This window comes from Rattus norvegicus, chromosome 13 (assembly GCF_021556685.1).
Source record: "Rattus norvegicus strain SHRSP/BbbUtx chromosome 13, alternate assembly SHRSP_T2T, whole genome shotgun sequence".
Classification (NCBI taxonomy): domain Eukaryota; kingdom Metazoa; phylum Chordata; class Mammalia; order Rodentia; family Muridae; genus Rattus; species Rattus norvegicus.
The window spans coordinates 102,429,801-102,449,827 of record NC_141546.1 but is presented as its reverse complement, the minus strand read 5'-3'; the positions used below and the strand labels follow the sequence as shown (position 1 = coordinate 102,449,827).

General features: G+C 41.7%; 1 protein-coding gene across 1 annotated transcript in view; it reads right to left on the bottom strand.

The window, feature by feature from the left end:
• Positions 1–19,812, bottom strand: part of Ush2a (usherin) — a 666,484-nt gene extending 646,672 nt beyond the window's left edge. The window contains exons 1-2 of the mRNA NM_001302219.1: positions 19,162–19,812; positions 15,341–15,506 (exon numbers count right to left, since the gene is read on the bottom strand). Coding sequence (NP_001289148.1) covers positions 15,341–15,506; positions 19,162–19,634 — 639 coding nt within the window. The 5' untranslated portion in view covers positions 19,635–19,812. The remainder of the gene's footprint in view (positions 1–15,340; positions 15,507–19,161) is intronic.
• Between the last annotated feature and the right edge of the window lie 215 nt (positions 19,813–20,027).

Here is a 20,027-nt window from a genome sequence, read left to right as displayed (position 1 = left end):
TTCTCTAAAATTCCCCCTTTCTGCTTTCTTCTACTTTATATTATGCTATTGTCTATGATTCCATGTGCAATAATTCCCTTCTGGTTTTGTTTGTGTGGTTCCTGGTGTTTTGGTTTTGGCTTTTGTACTTTTTATATAAGTGGCCAAAACACAGAACTGGTCATGGGTACCCATATCAACTGAAATATCTGTAACAATATCCCTACCCCAGGCTCAGAGAAAGTAAGGGGAGGGAAGAGGGAAACATGCAAAACTACTCTGCGGGGTGTGGGGGTGGGGACAAAAAAAGCACCAGAGGAATGATAGAGCTGAAGTGCAGAACAGCTGACGGAACAGCAGATTCCTGGTCAAATCCAAAGCAGCCAGAACAGTGGTATAGAACTCTGAGTGATCAGAGACATTAATTGCCAGTCACAAAATTAAAGCCAGCAGGAAACACCCTTTAACATTGAAGAGGAAAAGTAGGACATCATCACATGAGAGGGCATAAGGGTATTTATTAGCTTCACTCAGCTTAGCTTTCATGAATGACTTTAAAATTCTCTTTTCTACAAGACAAACAAAACAAAGAAACGGTAGCACTCTGGGTAATAACTATCCTCCTCGTTTGTGACATTAGGTGTACACAAACGTTGTGAAATGATGAAGAGGTGCTGAGGGCACATCACTCAAGACAATTAGATTTAAATTAGGATGAAGGAAAGGCCTGGGTGGAAGTAAGGCCTTCAGCAGAAGAAGGTGTCGATGTCAGTAGACTGTGGAAAGTGAATTGTGTATGTGTAAACAACCACAGCCATTAAAACACTCTATAAATGATATACTTAGAATTGAAGGAGGGATCATAGAATCTGTTCAAGTATCATATGGTGCTTTGAGTATAGAAAGAAAGACAGAAAACAGGCAGAAGGAAAATTAACCAAAGAGGCCACCACCAACTACAAAATATACAAGACATCATAAAAGTTGCAGGAAGAAGACTAAAATACAACTGAGAAACTTAGATTTTTAAAGCCTAAATAACCAACTAGTGAAAGGTAGACAATGGATTGATTAGAACAAGATGTTAAAGTTTATCTAAGCACAGAGTATACTCCTCCTGTGACATTAGCAATCTGAGATAGGTTACAGAAGAGTCCTGAGTCCCAGTACAGACTCTACTACAAGATTCTCTCTTCACAAACATATTAAAATCATCAAAATGCATGACTGAAAAATAGACATAATGTATACCAAAACCAATCACCACTCAATAACATGAACCTGAGGGACTGGTATTATGGTATCAATCAAATAAAGAAAAGGGGTGCCATGTTTGCTATCAGGCAACACAGACTTGAAAACAAGCCAAAATCTGGGAGTAAGGAATGTTGTTACATAAGGATAAGACTGCTTGAGGTGAAAGACATAATCACTGTAGTGCGCACAGACCTAACAAAAGCATATCTGGATGCATGAAGCAAAAGCTGATACAGCATCAAAGAAAAATGAGGAAAATGCACAAATTATATTTTATCAGGTAATTCTCACTAGATGATATTAATTACCCAAAAAGAAAATTGTCACGATTCAAGAGACCTAAACATCGAGAATATGTGTGAGAGAGTGGGAGAAATTTGTCATTGGCAAACCACACTTAAGAATGCTTAAAGGAAATTATTTCAACAAAACAAAGTCCATGAAAATATATAATGCAGAGAACAATAGGAAAATATATGTGAATTTCAATTGAAGAGGAAACATTTACTCAAAACAAATGACAAACTGATCTACTGGGAAATTTTCCAACGAATTATGTCCTCTGTCTAAAATGGATCCAAAATTGAAATCAGTATTAGAAGTGTGATTTTAAAATTCTTTAAATAATTGGAAAATACATAACACAATTCAAGACAAATTGGAAGTAAAAGAGAAGCCTTCAAGAGAAGACTATGTCGTGTTTTGTGTTGTGGTGTGTGTGTGAGAGAGAGAGGGAGGAGGAGGAGGAAGAAGAGGAGGAGGAGGAGGAGGAGGAGAGAGAGAGACAGAGAGACAGAGAGACACAGAGAGAGAGAGAACAGCAGCTAAAACACTGAAATATGCATGGTACAGCTAAAGTAATGCAGACATAGAAATTTATGATTGTAGTTAGAAAATAAATTAAGTTATACAACTGTAATATAGCACAATGCCAAAGCCAGTGCTAATAATACAAAAGAAAATGTTCTTGACTTTAAATTCCTACATTGAGAAAGTTAAAAAAAAAAACAAAGCCAGCAGCACATGAAATTATTGAAAAGGAGTAAGTAGGGTTTATTCTAGTTATATAGTATTTGTTTAATATTTGAAAATCCATCAGTGTTGTCAACCACATTGACAGGCCAAAGAGAAGCGATGTGATTGAATGACTAGACATGGAAATGAGAACAAACCTTTAACAAACCCAAACTCATTCATAACTGAAGATAGATATACAATGATCAACACCAAATCTTTGTTGTTTGTGTCTAGATAGACTTTACGGTGTTGTCCCATCTATCAGCTTTAGGAAATGAGTACCCTTTAAAGTTAATAAAATGTTATAATCATCTTTCTACCAGGAGTGGGGTTCTTTTAATATTTAAACAGTTGAGTATATTATAAAGCTGGGGAGTGTGTTTATTAAACAAAAAATCATGTTCAGAAGATGTATTTGAAATTTGTTAATATTAATGCTATTTCAAGCTAGAAAAATAGAAGATAGATTTCATACATTCAGACAGGGATGCCTTCAAAAGTCCTTACAGTTAGCATCCCATTCAGTGATGAGATACTCAATTACTTTCCCTGAGATGAGGAATGGGAACAATAAAGATGGATACTGATACCATTGTATCACAATATAATTTTAGGAATCCTAGCCAATGCTACAAGGGAAACATGAAAATACAGATGAACAATCAATGTTACATTTCACATAGCACAATTGTCTACACAGAAAGCCCCCAAAATTTAGCCCTATCACCCATCCTTATTTACCATTCCCAACAGTAAAGAATGGGAATCATCCAGCCTGTTTCTAAGTAAAAGGGGAAAGATATGCATATGGTTGGTTGTGTATTACTCAACTGGGTGAACTGTAAACTGATTTGCAGCAGTATGGATGGAAATGGATGATACGATGCTAGATAAAATAAGCTAAGGGAAAGACTAGTACCATATGCTCTCAACCATCCATAATAGACACCAGCACTGATCTCCTACTATAGAGATAACAAGTTCTATGGCGCTAACGACCCTGAACATGCCTAGTCTGGTGTCTGAAATGTGTAAAATAGGAAACGAGTTACTTGATCCTGGAAGAGTAGGGAGGGAGGAGGAGGAAGAGAATACAAATGGATAATTTAACCGAAATATAGTCAAAGAGGGAGGACTTTTTCTAGCTAGCATAATATGATTACTATAACTATCATTAGTTTATGATTTATTTTAAAACAACTAGAAAATATTAAGAAGCAGAATATGAGAAAAAACTTTCAAATTTAGGAATATAGATTAGTAAAGCCATATAATAGAGATTGCACACACACACACACACACACACACACACACACACACACACATACACACACACACACACACCCCAAAATAGAATTATTGCAAGTTCCAGCCACACCACTTCTAGGTATATTTTATGCAATCAACCTAGACACCCATCAAGATATGTACTGATTATAAATGTGGTATTTCACGTTTATTGAAAATCTTCTAATAAATGAAAAGTGCTATCATTGTAGTAAAATTAAGGGAACTGTAAGGCACCATGCTAAGTGAAACAAACCAGACACAAGAACAGCACACATAGAATTGAGATCTGAACGTGAAACAGCTGTCATGAGTATTACAAGTGACAGAAGGGTGGCAGAAGGAAGAGCTAAAGAATCAAAGGTCAGCTAGGTAGAAGCAGCATGTTCTAGCACTCCACAGCACAGTGGGGTGACCAAAGTCCACAGCAGCCTATCAAACACTGTGTAACGAGCAGAGAGGCTTCAGCCTTAATGCATGGTAAACATGAGATGTAAATGTTAGCATCTTGATTTGAGCTGTACATATTATGTTCATTCATTGAAACGTCGCACTCCAGTTCATAAATACATAGAATTATGTTAATTGAATTATCAAGAGACAGAGATGCTAATTACCACCATTCAATCTTCACCCACTGCATGCATGTAGCAAATTATCATGATGTATCCCATAAATATATATGATTAAAATATCAATCAACAAAAACACAGAAAAGGACTATCTGCGCAATGTATATGCTTCAAGAATCAAGCCCCTAAGTTTTCAGATATTCTCACAACATGCGCTGCTTTAATAATGACCAAAGCCTTTCTCCTATACATTTTGATGGGCTTTCTGTGTGTGATCCTGGGGAGGGTTGGAAGGAATTTATTCACAGGGGTCAGTATTTGTCCACAGGTGTGAGGTACCTTCAACCATCCCTTCCTGTGTCTCATTTTTAACCCAGACATGGAATTCAATTGTTTTCTGTAAAGTTACTGTAATGGAAATACCTCCAAATTATTTGTATGGAAGACTCTTTCCAAATAACTAGAATGACACAGGGGATTCCATTCCCAGAAGTCAACTGTAAGTTACACAGCGTGCGCATGTAATAAACGCTCTCTTGTTTCCTTCCCCCATGCTCGCGTGGGCATTGGCTTTATCCTCAGACTCCTCAGCTTCTCTTCATGACCCTTGGCTTTGCTCTTGAACCTTATTTAAGTTGTAGAGTTTCTGCTCTTTCTGCCTTCCTCCCATCCCCAAGATAAAAGCAATTGAATATGAAGCACAAACAAAATATATCTATCTTTCTACTTTCCAAGCGCACATTGAGGAGTCATTATCATATGATTTTGAAGGGGAAATGATGAAAGTTCTATCCCCATCATAAATAGTTACTAACTTATAAATAGATTACTTGAGAGTAGGTTGACCTATTATAACTTTTCCATTCTTAGAAACATGTCTTTTAAAACTATCTTTTCCTTAGCCTTGAATACAACTCATACGGAAACCTTGAATAATTTAGAATATTATATTTAAGAGGGAAATACCAAAGAAAATAGATGGGGAAATAAAACTACTCAAGTCTGTGTTTAAGAACAGCCATAGTTTCTATTCCTTTGCGAAATGCTGCACACCATGAGCCCGATTCCACCCTGGGGGGGTATGCACGCTGCTCTGCCTAGTGATGTACAACCAATGGCATCACTCAGCCCTTTGGGCTCAAAAACAACTACCCACAAAAGAGCGAAAATCACCCAAGTCTTATTACACTTGGCTTTTAGGGGAAGATGCTCAGAATGGCAATTCCATTCGGTGAACGGGTTTAAGCAGCACCATCATCGGATGTGAACCATTATAAATTTGACAGAATCACCATGATGGCATTTTCAAGACTAGACATTGTTTAATAAAAGAACTAAGTAGACACAGAAAAACACGTTTTTATTGCAAATTTCAACTTTAGTGCCATACAGAATCAACATAGAGCATGATATTTGTATATATTTCTTATATATATTATATATTTTATAGCTATTGTTGAGAGCTAACCATTCTCTTACAGAAATAAATAGGTAAGTTCATCTTCAAATATCAGTTTCTAGGTTTAAATGTTAATTTATTCATGGCTTTCTGTATGTCTTGATTAGAAGTGTCCCAGTAGAAATTATCTCACTGGTCTCATGTCTTTGCTGTAAAATATTATCTTGATGACATTCAAACTTATCAAGGTAAACACTACAGTGGGCCTTGTACTGTTCTGTTACACACATGAGCTAAACAAGACTATTTGGTATATACATCATATAGATCTTGTATTTATAATTTTAATAATGGCAATGAAAATAATAAAAATTATTAAGCATGTTTAGAATCCATTAACAAAAAACGTAAGTTATGAGTCAAAAGAGATATTCTTTCCTCCCCCCCCCAAAATTCTTTATTCATTTAAATGTCTGAGCTATTTTTGTTTGACACAATGACAAACTTCTAGATAACTCAGTGTCTCTCACTGACACCTTTAGTTTCCATGTTTCACTCCCCTCTTTCTTCCAGACAGAATTTTTTGTTTCCCTCTTCTATACCAACCGGAAACCTGTTAGTCTTCAAGAATTAACTAATATGACCCTTTCTTTAAGCACTTGTCCCAACATTTCCAATCTAAAGATAGTAATTTCCTGCACTGGGTCCTGGTTGCCATATTTTCTTACACTCTTCTAAGATCATCAGGGTGGAAAGAAGCAACATGCAGACCCCCTTTAAGGCCACTGAAGACGTGCTGGCCTGTGGGCATGAGGGAAGCCAGTTTCTTGTTAATTCTAATGACTTTCAAAGGTGGAAATTATGACCGAGAACTGAGGCCCAGCTTGTGGTATATATCACAAACATGATTATTTTTCTGGGGCCTCTATTTGGATAAACTAGACTACATGAAACTATATGGAGCAGAATACCAGGATCTGTCAACTTTACATTCCTTCTATCAACGAAGGTGCTAATTTGTGTAACTGAACTGTTCTCAGCTATCAATAACTGACTCTCATTCACCCAGCACCATTCCAGTTGGCCTACTGTGGCCTGCCTTCACCCTTGTTTTCAGGATAACTTGTTCTCCTTCTCTCCAGTCAAGTAGCGCTTAGCAACATGTAAACTGACCACAACATGGATGTCCCCATTCACCCCTCACCCTCCATCCCTGTCCCCTTCCCACCGTATCTATAGATTCTTGCTTAAGAAGCTGCACCCTTCCCAATGATGTTTAAGGTACAGTCTGGTCTGTCTACTATTCTTCATGTAACAAAGCTTATAGTCCGTCTGCTGCACTCAAGCCCACCAGCCTCTATCTCACATGCAACACATCCCCTGTCAGAAAGGGCACTGGCTCTGTATGTTGTGTATGTGGAATGTTTTTTATTCTCTATGTAACAGTTCAGTTGAATGTGTCCTATTGCACACATATGAACTCTGGAAATGCAGATGTTCCGGTTGCAGTAGGATTAGCAATCTGGAATCCAGGTAGAAAGAGTGTGAGTCGAGGTGAGGATGAAGTTTTAAATACCTCAGTCTTCCAATCATGACAGCTGTGCTACCCAGGACATTGGAGAAAGTGAGTGGGTTACTCTTAGAACTCTACAAATACGTGGAATCTGCAGTTCACCATAAATAACTGCCTAGCATCCAGACAAAGTATGTATCCTATATTGTAATCCCAGGGAAAGATAAAAAATTTAAATATGCTATATAATTTTGACCAAAACCCTGTCAGCGTACCATTCTGAAGCTGAGCCATGCAAAGGCTGAGTAGGTGTACGCAAGTACGATGTAGGGTAGGACATAGCTTAGCAAGCCTTCTATTATTTCTCTTCCTTTTGAAACACTGGGGTGTGTGTGTGTGTGTGTGTGTGTGTGTGTGTGTGTATGGGTGTGTGTGTGCACACATGTACGCACACATGTGTGCATCATAAGGCACATATGGATGTTAGATAACAACTTACATGGGTCAGTTCTCTCCTTCCATCATGTGAGTTCTGGGGATCTATGCTGGGCTCTTAGGCTTGGTGGTAAACGCTGTTATCTACTGAGCCACTCTTTAGCACTGACTTGTGCACAGAACTGGTTAAGTGGTGCTTTACATAAAAATAATCCTGTTGGACATTTAAACCACTTGTAGAAATGAGAGATACAGCTGCAAAGTGTATAGACTCTTTCTATGAACGTATAAATATGTAAAACCTAACACATACATATATACATTGTAAATATGTAAGAATATCTAGAAACATGCCGAAATTATATTTCTGTTACAATTGGGTCTTTTCAGTTCCTGTGGCATTTTGCTCTTGTTGGTCACAGAGCCTTGAAAATGACCCTTTAGGTTTTAAAAAATGACTTAGTTTTGTGGCAATTAAGTTATTAAAATGTTTCAATTTTACCTATGTGAATGTTTGTGTGCCAGCATGTCCTCTGAGATCCCGGAAGGTCCTAAGAGAGAGGAGTTACACACTTTTGTGCACTGCCCATTGTGAGTTCTGGGTATCAAATTCTGGTCCTCTGTAAGAGCAAGAAGCTGTCTTAACCACTGTACACCCCTTTTTGTGGATTTTATTTTAAAGTTAAATGAATTTAATACTGTATATGAGCAGGCTGTGCTAACTCTTGAGGGCCCCATGTTTTCTAAACTCTACAATGAGCATAACCCAAGTCAACACAGTACAGCTGCAATCAGCATTTGCAATGTGATCATGTAAGATTGTTGGTGTGATAGATACACACGCCACATCTAAAACCATCCTTCTAATGATTACCTCTTTGCTCTAAACACTTCACAAGTTCTTTGCTCTAACTTTGCTCTGAGTAACCCAAAAACATTCAACTAACTTAGGTGCTGGCCAAATGGCTAGAGATGGCTCCGCCCAGAGAGAGGACGTTTAATGCACACACATGCTTATGTGACTAGGCACACGAAGGTACAAGCGCAGTCGATGAGAATTATTGAAGGAGAAGGGGCAGTGTGGTTGGGAGGCCTTGAAATGGGGGTGAGAGTCAGGGTAGAACTCCTGTGAACACTGCTAGACAGTGTTCTAACCTGAGATAGCTTCCATACCATCCCTGTTCCAATGCCCTGGCCCCATCACCAGGGGCATTTAAACAGCCATATTAACTGTGCATACCTGTAGCTACTCCAAGGCCAGGATACTAGTTTATCTAGTCTAACAAATTGTTTCTTAAACTACATATCTATCTCCAGAGCTCTCAATAGTTTTCTTTCTTCAAACTGAAGACATAAATCAAAATGCACTTCACAAACAAACCAGGGCTCACTCTATAATCCCTCTCCTCCTCCCCCTCCTCCTCCTCCTCCCCCTCCCCCTCCCTTCCCCCTCCCCTCCTCCTTCTCCTCCTCCTCCTCTCCATCTTCCTCCCCCTCCTCCTCCTTGCTGCCACCCTTACTTACCAATACATTCTCCCCACACTGTATTAAGCTGCCTTTCTTCATACTGCCCTGGTCAGGCTCCTCTGGAACTCAGTTGATCAGTGTACGCAGATGCCTTCGAGATGCCGTAGACCATGTGAACGGCCCTATAGCTAAAACAGTCCTTGAAACTTCAGCTTCCTGACACTGTCAGTTGCAACTCATGGCTTACAGCATGTAATTCAGCATGGTTTCTACAGAGACTCTACTGGTGATCCCTTGAAGCTATAGGTTCCATGAAGTGTGTGAGTCACTTACACAGCAAAGACAATTTTCACAGGAGACTTGGGGCTAAATGCAGCTAAATGCTTGGGGTAACCCGCAGCTCAACGCTCCCAAGCAGTATTGCCTGCCAATCCACAACAAAATACTCAAGGAAATTTCTCTATATATTCCAAAAATTTTAAATACCTATCTTATAGTTTGACAATATATATGAATCCAATATTAATATTGACCCCTTAAGGATCTACAAAGATTATCTCAATTGTGCTTAACGAAATCATGAACTGATTTCCCAAGAGTTTCAGTATAAAAAGTATGGTTTAATAAATTTCTTTATTACATAATCTGAAATGGCCAATATGTTAAACCCCAAAACAAAATTTAAATCAGCAACCATTTAAGATTGAAGTCCCTGAATGAATATTAATTTACAAACTTCCCATTTTCCAAGGGTTCTTATCTCAGAATGCTAGCTTTCACATGAATGCTGATAAAGCCATCGCTGGGACGGTTTGTGTGGTTTGCATGTTAGGTCTCTTCTGCTTCCAATGGCTCACCCTTCCTGGTATCTTTATTGCCCAGGGATTTAATCATTTAAAGGCATTTAAAAATGTTGTGGGGAAGTTAACGTTCCGAGTTCTTAAATTGCTTTTTACAGCATGAATTTATTCATGGTATGTGTGCATGTATATCCAATGGCATTCATTTGGTGACCAGAAGTCAAGTGGTGTGTCTCAGGACATGCTTCTCTCCCTTCACTCCTCAGAGCCCTGGGGATGGAACTAATTACATCGATTTGGTCACAAGGGCCATCTCTATAGGATGAATAGTGAGGTCCTGCACTCACTCTGCTACAGGGGTTGGCCGTGCTTACCCCACACCACGCTGCCTGGTGGGTGGCAGGCTCTGGGAAGCCATGGGACACTGTTCCAGGGTTGGAAAGTGCAGTCTGTGGAGCTGTGGCAGGATACAGCCAGAGCTGGCTCAGGGGTCCCTGGGCCTGCAAGGAGGCAGAGACCATCTGGTTCTCAGGCTCTTGATGTCCAGACACTACCAGAATGGGGAAGAAGAGCTGAGAACAGAGTTGGGGCTCAGGGGGATGGATCAGGCAGGGGTAGGGGGAGCTCTGGCTGGTTCCACAGGAAGAGTGCTTGGTTGCTGGAAGACAGGTAGGCTTGAGCTTCAGGAGATTAGATGGCAGCTATGAAGAGAAGGCCTCTGTGGCTACCCATTCTCTGGCTACCCACGGTGGATCCTGATGAAGAGGCAGCCCATACTTTCAAGGTGTTTACTGTCATGGTGGACAGTGGATGAGTAAAATCACTTCTCAGGGTAGGCCTGAGATTAAATACCTTTTTCAGGGAGGAGTGTCTCAGAAGGAAAGTTCATTGGCTAAGCCTCCAGGCCTTTAGGTACCTCATTATAATGGAGATCTGTCTTGACCTGTGGTCACGTCTTCCACCTGTGAAGGGACTTTGGACATTGCCCTTACGTGACTGATGGCCACAAATCTGTGGAGGGCTGTGGGCTAGTGACGGGCCTGGTTTCCTGGGAGTCAGGAGAAATGCCTACCATCCCTTGGGGTTTCAAACCTCCTCAACCAGGAACCACAGTGTCTTTCACTGTGCCACACCTCTCCATTGCTCAATATTTTCATTTTGTCCATGAGAAATGAATGCTAAATGACGCCTCTGAACACAGAGCATGGGAACAGAGGGAAGGACGTACTGAGCAAACACTAAAGCCACAGTGGTTCGGCATTGGGAGATGCCACAAGAAGGTAAAGGCAGAGATATGGGGAATCCAGACATTGTCTGAACTCCCATGATACATGCTGCTGTCATGGGGTGCCACCCTGAGAAGGTCTCACTCCATGTGGTACTTTGAGAGAGAGGTTCAGAGTTTTATTTCTTTGGAGCTCCTAGCAAGTAGCCCTGTGTTGTCCTAGCCAACACCTACCTTGTGGCTCAGTGCAGCCACACTGAAACATTGCTGAAGCAAGCTCATGGGAGGACATAGCAGGTAAGATTTAAAGTGGTTAGTAGCACAGGGGCCTGCTAAATAGGGCTGGGTGTTAGGCATGATTGTATAAATGCACCAAGACAAAGGCCACACACACACACACACACACACACACACACACACACACACACAGCAGTTGTGGGTGGTGAAAAGTCCTGAAGCACTTTCTATTCAGTGGGTTTCCTGTCCTGCCACTTCGTGTGGACTTTCTCAAGGAACCTGGGATTCAGAGGAACAGAAGAATTTGGTGCAAATTTGTCCTGGGCGGTTGGGAGAAATAATCAGTCTGTCTCAAGTAAGCTGTATCCCAGGTTATGTTTGGTTTTCTTAGGCTACTGATCAAGGAAAGAGAAGTAATCCAGTCAGCTCTTATTCTAAGCTATTCCCACCAACTCACTGGGAAGCATCACGCAGAAGGGAAAGGCTGAGCATCCCTCAGTCTTTGCTCTTGGCAAGGGGTGTTTAGCCTGAGAAGAAAACTAAGCTCAGGGTAGGAGAAGTGAGCACCCATTTTAGTATTAGCAACCATCCCTCCAATACTGTTTAGTCCTTTGATTTGTTTCCACGGATGTGTGTATGTATGATTTTGTTGTTGATTGTGTGTGTGTGTGTGTGGTGTGTGTGTGTGTGTGTGTATGTGTGTGTGTGTGTATGTGTGTGTGTGGTGTGTGTATGTGTGTGTATGTGTGTGTGTGTAGTGTGTGGTATGTGTGTGTGTCTGTGTGTGTGTGTATGTGTGGTGTGTGTGTATGTGTGTATGATTTTGTTGTTGATTGTGTGTGTGTGTGTGGTGTGGTATGTGTGGTGTGTGTGGTGTGTGTGGTGTGTGTGGTGTGTGGTATGTGTGTGTGTGTATGTGTGTATGTGTGTGTCTGTGTGTGTGTGTATGTGTGGTGTGTGTGTATGTGTGTATGATTTTGTTGTTGATTGGGTGTGTGTGTGTGTGTGTGTGGTGTGGTATGTGTGGTGTGTGTGGTGTGTGTGGTGTGTGTGGTGTGTGTGTGTGTGGTGTGTGGTATGTATGGTGTGTGTGGTGTGTGTGTGTGTATGTGTGTGTGGTGTGTGTGGTATGTGTGTGTGTATACACTAATTTGTTGTTGGTTGGTTGTGTGTGTGATTTTTTTATTCTATGTTTTTATTCTCTTACAGTGGGTGCTTGCTGTCCTCTCTTATTTTAGTAACTTTTGAGATTATGATATAATTGCATCATTTTCCAAAAGCAAATAGAAAGACAGACATTAAACTGTCATACCGTAGACTCAATCAAACAAACAAATCAAAAGACATGATTTTAGAAGCATTAGGGAAAAAAAATGGAGAAACTGGGGAAGATGGCTCCTTGGATAAATTAGCAAGATTGCTGTGCAAGTGTGAGGGCCTATATTCAAACCCCCAGCTCCTGCATAAAAAGTTAGACATGGTTTTGTGCACCTGGCCTAGTGTGCTGTCAGGAGTGGAGATGTGAGATTTAATAACTCAAGCTTGCTAGCCCATAGCCAAACTCCCAGCTCAGTGGGAGATCCTGTCTCAAGGAAACAAGGTAGAGGGTGATGGAACAGGGTATCTGATCCTTTTCTCTGGCCCTCATGGATACCTGCACCCACCTACACATGTGCACACATATGCTCACATGTATACACACACAAGACCAAGGATTAAAAGGGGAAAGATGAACAGAGCATGTTGCAGACCCACACAGAAGTATTACAATGTTACAGTGCTATCCAGCGTTTTGTACAGTTTACGAGTAGTAACAAACAGACACAGCGGTCATGAAAAAGAATATAAAGTTAATTATGCTTTCGGTTTTTGTTGTCGATAAGTGAATAAAAATAAAATTGACAGTGAATGGCTAAGACCCTAAGAGAAGCCTAGAGCTTCAGAATGGCCGTTGTGACAGCGAGAGGTTCAGTGACATGTATGGATTTGGGAACGGGCGAGTGCTTAATCAGCATCATTAATCTCGCTGTGTGATGTTTTCATTTGTGACTTAATTAGAGTCCAGCGAGTTTACTCTAAAAACTTCATAGCCAGGCACAGCAACACTCACTTGTAATCTCAGCACTTCGGAAACAAAAGCAGGGGGCTGGCAATTTACAGCCAGTCTGGGCAACAGCTTAATGTCTGCGCTGTCAGTCAAGACCCTGCCTCAAAAACCCAATTAAAAATTTAAAACAAAGAAAAAGAAAAACATGTATAAATCAGAAAGGATAATTTGTCCCTTGGTAGATAAACAGTTTAAACTCTATGCAGCCTCACTAAATCACCAGGGCTGGGAGTAGAGTTGCGGCCCAGCTGTTAAGAAAACTTGATGCTCTTCTAGGGGCTGAGGTGCAGTTCCCAGCACCCACGTGGTGGTTCATAACCTCTGTGACTCCAGTTCTAGGAAGTCTGATCCCCACTTCTGGCCTCCTCTGGCACTATATACATAGAAGTGCTTCTAACTAAAGGTAGGTACACCATTCATACCCATGAAATATAAATAAATAACAAAATCTTAAGCCATCGGTATGTTAACCTTTAAAGAGGGGAAGAATTAAAAACAAAATGTCACCTAAATGAGGAGATGACTTCAGCTACATGCAGAACAGTGACGGTGACTCCAGTGGGGCCCCCCACAAGGCTGGGCTTCTGGGATGCTCATTCAGACACAGCTACCTCTTTGCACTTGGAACTTGCCTCTTAAGCACTGCTGTCTGACGAATCCCTGTCTGTTTTCCCAGATCAGCCAAAACAAAGGCACCCAGAAAGATTGGCTTCATTGTTGCAGACACCAAGATTTGCTGTAGACAGATGTTTTGGTGATGTCTGCAAAGTCCCTTTATACAAAATTTCTTATGTTCTCATTTTTAAAATTAGAGCACAACCTGGTTGTGCCAATCTGTTGTCAGAATGAGCATCTTCTAGAAATAAGACAAGCGCTTCCCTATCTGTTGATTACCGACCACTATCAACTGAGGATTGCCAGGAGAGAGTCCAGCTGTCATACAGGACTGACATCAGGTGGGATCCACTATCTATCTATCACTGTGGTGTGGCACAGAAACACAGGGAGTCTGATCCTCATCAACCACTAAGGAAATCTATTTAGTACCTGATTCAGGGCAGGAGCCAGCATATCTCTCTCTCTCTCTCTCTCTCTCTCTCTCTCTCTCTATCTATCTATCTATCTATCTATCTGCTCTAAGATATAGCTATAGATATATATGGATACACAGTATATGCTTGCTTTCTTTATATATAGATACATAAATATATATGTGTAAAAGTATAGACACACCTGTACGTATGTATACACATGTTCATCCATGTGTGTTTAAAGTCAACGATCATTTCCATAAAATGTGAGGAGGAATTCTGCTGGTCCCTGGGTGAGTACCCATACAGGAGCACCTCCTGGGAAATGGAGCATGCTCTACCTCTGGCTTGAAAAGCAAGAGTGGATTTGGCAGCTCTGAGACAAAGGAAGCCCTGAAGAAACAAAAGGCGGTCCCTGTCTCTGTTCTCAACACTGCAAATGCCAGACATCTCGCAGCTATCTCAGCATCTGACGGCCTGGAAGGTTCTTCCAAACTGTGGGTGACAACTACAACGATAATATGACACCTTCTGAGTGCCTCCAGTGCAAAGTTCACCAGTGCTAAGGTCACCGCCTCAGTGCAACAGCCAAGTTCCATTCACGTCAACAGACGCAATCTGAGAAAGACAGCTGTAGGAACTGAGTAAGGATTTAAAGCCTGCCACAACTGGCAGGATGGGTGTTGGACTCTAAAGGGCTTAACGTCTAAACATAAAATGCAGGGACCAAATAAAACAGAGATTCTCTGGACATGTGATTAGTGCCCAAGGCATCATTACTGTTCAGCTCTGGGGCTGAGAGCTTTACAGCAGCCTTAGTGGGGGAGAAACTGAGAATTCATCATGAGATACACCATGAGGTCATTGAAATATCTGTCTTCCTTCGCTGTCATTTGCATAGACCCGGGATTTAGATCAGTTTTAGTTTTTCTGGGTAGGTGCCACTTAAAAGAAAAGACAGGAAGACGGATCTCTGTGTTTAACCGAATGTTAAATATTTTTTATTTTACTCACCTGCACACTGAGATGAATCCATTTCTTCATAAGAATTCTCCCTGGTGTCATTACTTTTATTGGAGGCTGCAAACCATTTACTGTGCGATAATAAAACATGGTCTCTCTCTCAGATATTGTAACTTTGAACACAATCTGCCCATCCGCTGTCTTTTCTAGCACACACCTAAGGAAGCAACCAGAAAAGACAGAAAAGGTCAGCATCCAAGCAAAACGATAAGCTGAGGTATTGTCCTCTTAAAGGGACCCCAGCCCCACCCAAAGTGGTACACTATGAGTAAGTACCTGAATCTCATGATACCCCTAGAAACCCTTATCCAACAGAAGTCATTTCACTTCAGAAAAAAAAAAGGAATTCTTATTTACAATATTTTCCCCAGAGCCTCAACACCCTTCATTAGAGATTCATGGCGGAAGGTAAAGTCATCTCATCCTCCTGGAAAACTAACATTTAGGCTACTGGCCCATTAGCTCCCTGCTATTCCTTTTATAAGAAGTGGTAGGACACACCACATCCCACATGGGTATTGAGTCACCAGGGCAAATCTTTCTCCTTCTTTTAATGTCAAATGAATTTAGAGTCCATGGAAGGCTCTGAGTTATGAGCCCTGAAGTCAGAATTGCTCTATTTGATTCCTGGGATGAAATGGAGACAGAACAACCACTGTCTCATCCTCTTTATCTTGTACCGGCCAGAAGCCAGGAGCAGTGTGTGCAAGATGGCCACCTACATCTTCCGTGACCACAGTCCACAAAACACTGACCTGGTATAGTGCTTCTGGATGGAAGCCTTCTCTCTAGGAATAAGATTAAGAAGGATTTTGATGGCACAAGCCACCTTTTAGGAAGGACTTAGGTCTTGGGTCCCACTTATGCTACTTTAGAGACTGGGTTTTGTTACACAGCCCCAGCTGGGTTTGTTCTTGCAGGCTCTCTCGCTCAATATCCTGAGTGCTGAGGTGACAAGGGAGTGACACCATTCTGGGCGGGAATTTTTTATAAGGTCCCTTTCTCTATAGATTGTCTGGTGTGCCTTTCAGAGGCCAGGGCTCCTCCCTCACCTGACTTCCATCTACTCGGGCCAGGCACCTCCACAGGCATCACTGATCACAAACTGCTCTTCTCAACTCAAAGATGTTTAAGCAGTCCTCCTTCCTGCTCACTAAACAGGCTTTGCCATCTAGGAGGAGAGACTCCTTCCCTCAGAGCACCAGGATTCTGAGGACCTGAGGATATATGGGATACTACAGACTCCCTCCCCAAAAGTAATCAAAATCAGTCAGAGAATCCCAGAGATGAAGGTAACATTGGGCCATCCAGGAATTGCTGCAAAAGATGTTTCAAAATTATCCTCACAGGGATCATTTAAAAGCCTTGCTTCACTTGCATCTATGTTTGTCCCAAGTTGGAGAAGAGAGGAAGCTCTCAGAGCACCACTTTCTCCTTTATTGACCCTAACTCACAATTCTTTTTGCCTGCGTTTGGTAAGATATGAAATAGGCATTTTTAATTTTGGCAAATAATTTTAGATAAAAGCTTTTAAAGTACATACATACATACATACATACATACATACATACATACATACATACATTCTACTGCAGGCTATTTTTAATGCTTTGGTAATCGAATATTTGCGATTTACTGACATGAAAAAAAAATAATCTACCATTATCCTATTTCTCTGGGCCTTTAGTCTAAGAGTTTTTTCTTTGTTCATTTGTCTTGAGTATGAAATCTACAAGTGAGAATCCAATCATTATGCTGGAATGTATTTACCAAATGCAGACTTATTTCCCCAAGCTTGCTGAAAATGCTTTTCTTAATATGTTATTGATTATCTCCCTTGCTATTTTGTTTGCTTGTAAACACTCTAGCTTTGGTAGATAATAAATGTGAGACGGAGGCAGGTAGTAAAATATTTAGGAACAGGATTTATTCTGCTCCTGAGTACACAGCAATTGGATAATCCGTGCTTTGTTTGTTTTACTTATCTAGAGCAAACACCCCCAAATTCCCCCAATTCCCACAGGTACTTTAGCGTCAAGAATGAAATAACCTTGATACAAGCAGCAGATCCCCCAAACTATAAACTTCCTGCCAGCACCTCCAGGCTAGCCCCTGTGTCTTACCACTAGGAGAGCAAGCCGGCGGGAAGGGGCGTTTGGTACAGAGATGTCTCTGCGAACTTGAGAAGATGTTTTAAGAGTCTGGGTGCTGGCGGCATGACCAGTACCTTCAATTTCCTGACATTTCCAACATTTCCAGCATTCTTTTTTTGTGTTTGTTTGTTTGTTTTTGTTTTTTTGTTTGTTTGTTTTTTGTTTTTTGTTTTTTTGTTTTGTTTTTTTTTTTTTGGTCAGGGAGAGGAATGCAGTTGAAGCAGGGGTCATGGACTGCAAATTATTTTCACTCCAAACAAAACAAAAGCAGAATGCATGATAAACCTTCCCTTGGCAGAAGAAACGTTAAGTACGTAAGGTGTCTAAATCATATTAGCTCGTGAGATGGCTACATCTCCTTGCTGTTTCGTAAGTTCTAAGACGCTCTTCCAACACAGTCCCACAAAGCAAACATCCCCAGGGCAGGCGACCAACACTAGCTGCTAGAAGACCAACGATGGCGTGAGAGTTACTGGAACACACGTGAGGCATGGAAGGAAATGGCAAAAGCACGTGGGATATTAAACAAAGGAAGAGCTACGGGAGGCAGAGAGGTGCTCAAAGGCTAAGAGGCTCACGCGAAAGACCTGGGTGCGGTTCCCAGAGCCCACGTCAGGTGGTTCATAAACACCCACAGCGGCAGCTCGAGGGCCCTCTCTGGCCTCTATAGGCACTGCACACACACGGAAGCACAGAACTAGCAAAATTTAAAAAGTAAATTAAATAAAGCTCAGTCGAAATGTTGCTGGTGATCCTAGGCGGGCTCTGTGTTACTTGGGGGACTGCAGTCGGCTGTCCCCGAGAGAAGGGAAGACGGCAGGAAGAACGTGTGACTACGCAATCCGAAGTTGGCTCCATGGAGGTTTTTATTCCTGATCGTGTCTAGGGCATCCTTAGCAAGTTCAACGCCTGGCAAGCTCTTGAGAACCTCTCATGCTCACCCACGTCCTAACGAATCTGAAGATGGGAACATCACGTGGGTCAAAGACTGCACTGGCGGGGGGGGGGGTGCTGTCTGCATGTTCAACCCTGGAAGGGAACGTCTTCCATTCATCGCATAAAAAGTTTATTGAGAAAAGAAATGTAAGTAAACCAGCCCCAGGCCTTCAGAAAACTACCTGCCTAGTCAATAATTTTTATTTTCTTGTAGGGACACTTTGTATATGGAAGCCTCAAGCAAGACTTCAAACATAACAACTATTTCTATTACGGGCACTAGTCAGCTAGCCTATGAGAAATAAAAGAAATAATAATAAATGACTCTGCTATGGTCGATATTTATCACTATATAATTCTATTGTGTGCTATATATAACTGTTACAAATAATATACATTGCATATGTGCTTGGCTTATGTTCAGACAGATTGACCTCCTCCCCCCACCCCAATGCAACTATTTCAAATGAAAGGAAATCTATTTCATTTTCCTTTTCCATTTTCAGCAGATTGAAAACCTCTCAGGAAACAATACTCAGGCCGTAGAGCCAGAAAGGAGAACACACAGCAGCTGGTCTTCAACCGGAGGCCCCCGTAGGTTCACAGCTGTATTGTCACCTTAATTCCTAGGTGAGACCTCAGGCTCCACTAATTTTCACAACTTCCCATTTCACAGGGGTTCTGGGCCAACTGAAACCCAGAAACATAGCTAGTGTTACTCACATAGTGCTGCCTCGCTCGGGCTTCAACCACACGGCTAAGGTAAATTCTGCTGCCAGCCTCGGAGCCTGTAGAGAGGGGCAGTTCTTGTGACTTCCGAATATGAAGCTCGTGGAGTTGCTTCTGGAGTAAGGGTGGAGATCACCGTGGTCTGCAGGAATGCAGCTCCTGAGGCCTTCTAGGAGGGCGGTATAGGGAGGAGAGGCAGAGCGGTAGGGGCAGTCCTGGATACACAGCCTCTCGGCACACAACTGCGCATGCTCAGCTGCCACGGCGCTACGACAAAAGGTGCTGGGGCCTGGGTATCCACACGTGGCGTGGGTTGGCACAATGGATACCTTCTTGAAAGCACCCACGTTCTCCAGCCTTGGGAAAACGCCCTGCGAGGCAGCCAGCAACACTGAGGCCAAATAGGCAAGGATCGATGTTTTAATGGCCTGACCCAGGAAGCCGGATGAGAGAGCCAGGTAATACATGATGACAGAAAAGTATTCTTCACCTGATGAAAGCTTTCCTCAACTACTGTCCAGGGATGCTCTGTTCACCATGAACACTGGGAAGGCTGGGCACTTGAATACAGAGATTCTCCATCTCTGGGAGACCGCAGACACTTTCACAGGGAAGACAGAGTAAGGATGTCCTTAGAGAGGACAGAAACATGAAGCTGGTGTCTGGAGAACAACGCACAAGAGATCGGGAGTTTATTCTAAGCATGAAGACTTTATACCCACCCCCATCCCTATGAAAACAATGGCGAACTTTTGAACCATACAACTTAAGAGTCAAAAAAATATGATAAAGATCTTAATGGGTTTTTTTTTGGGGGGGTGAATCACGATCATCAATGTATAAAACAATCAGTTTGTGTA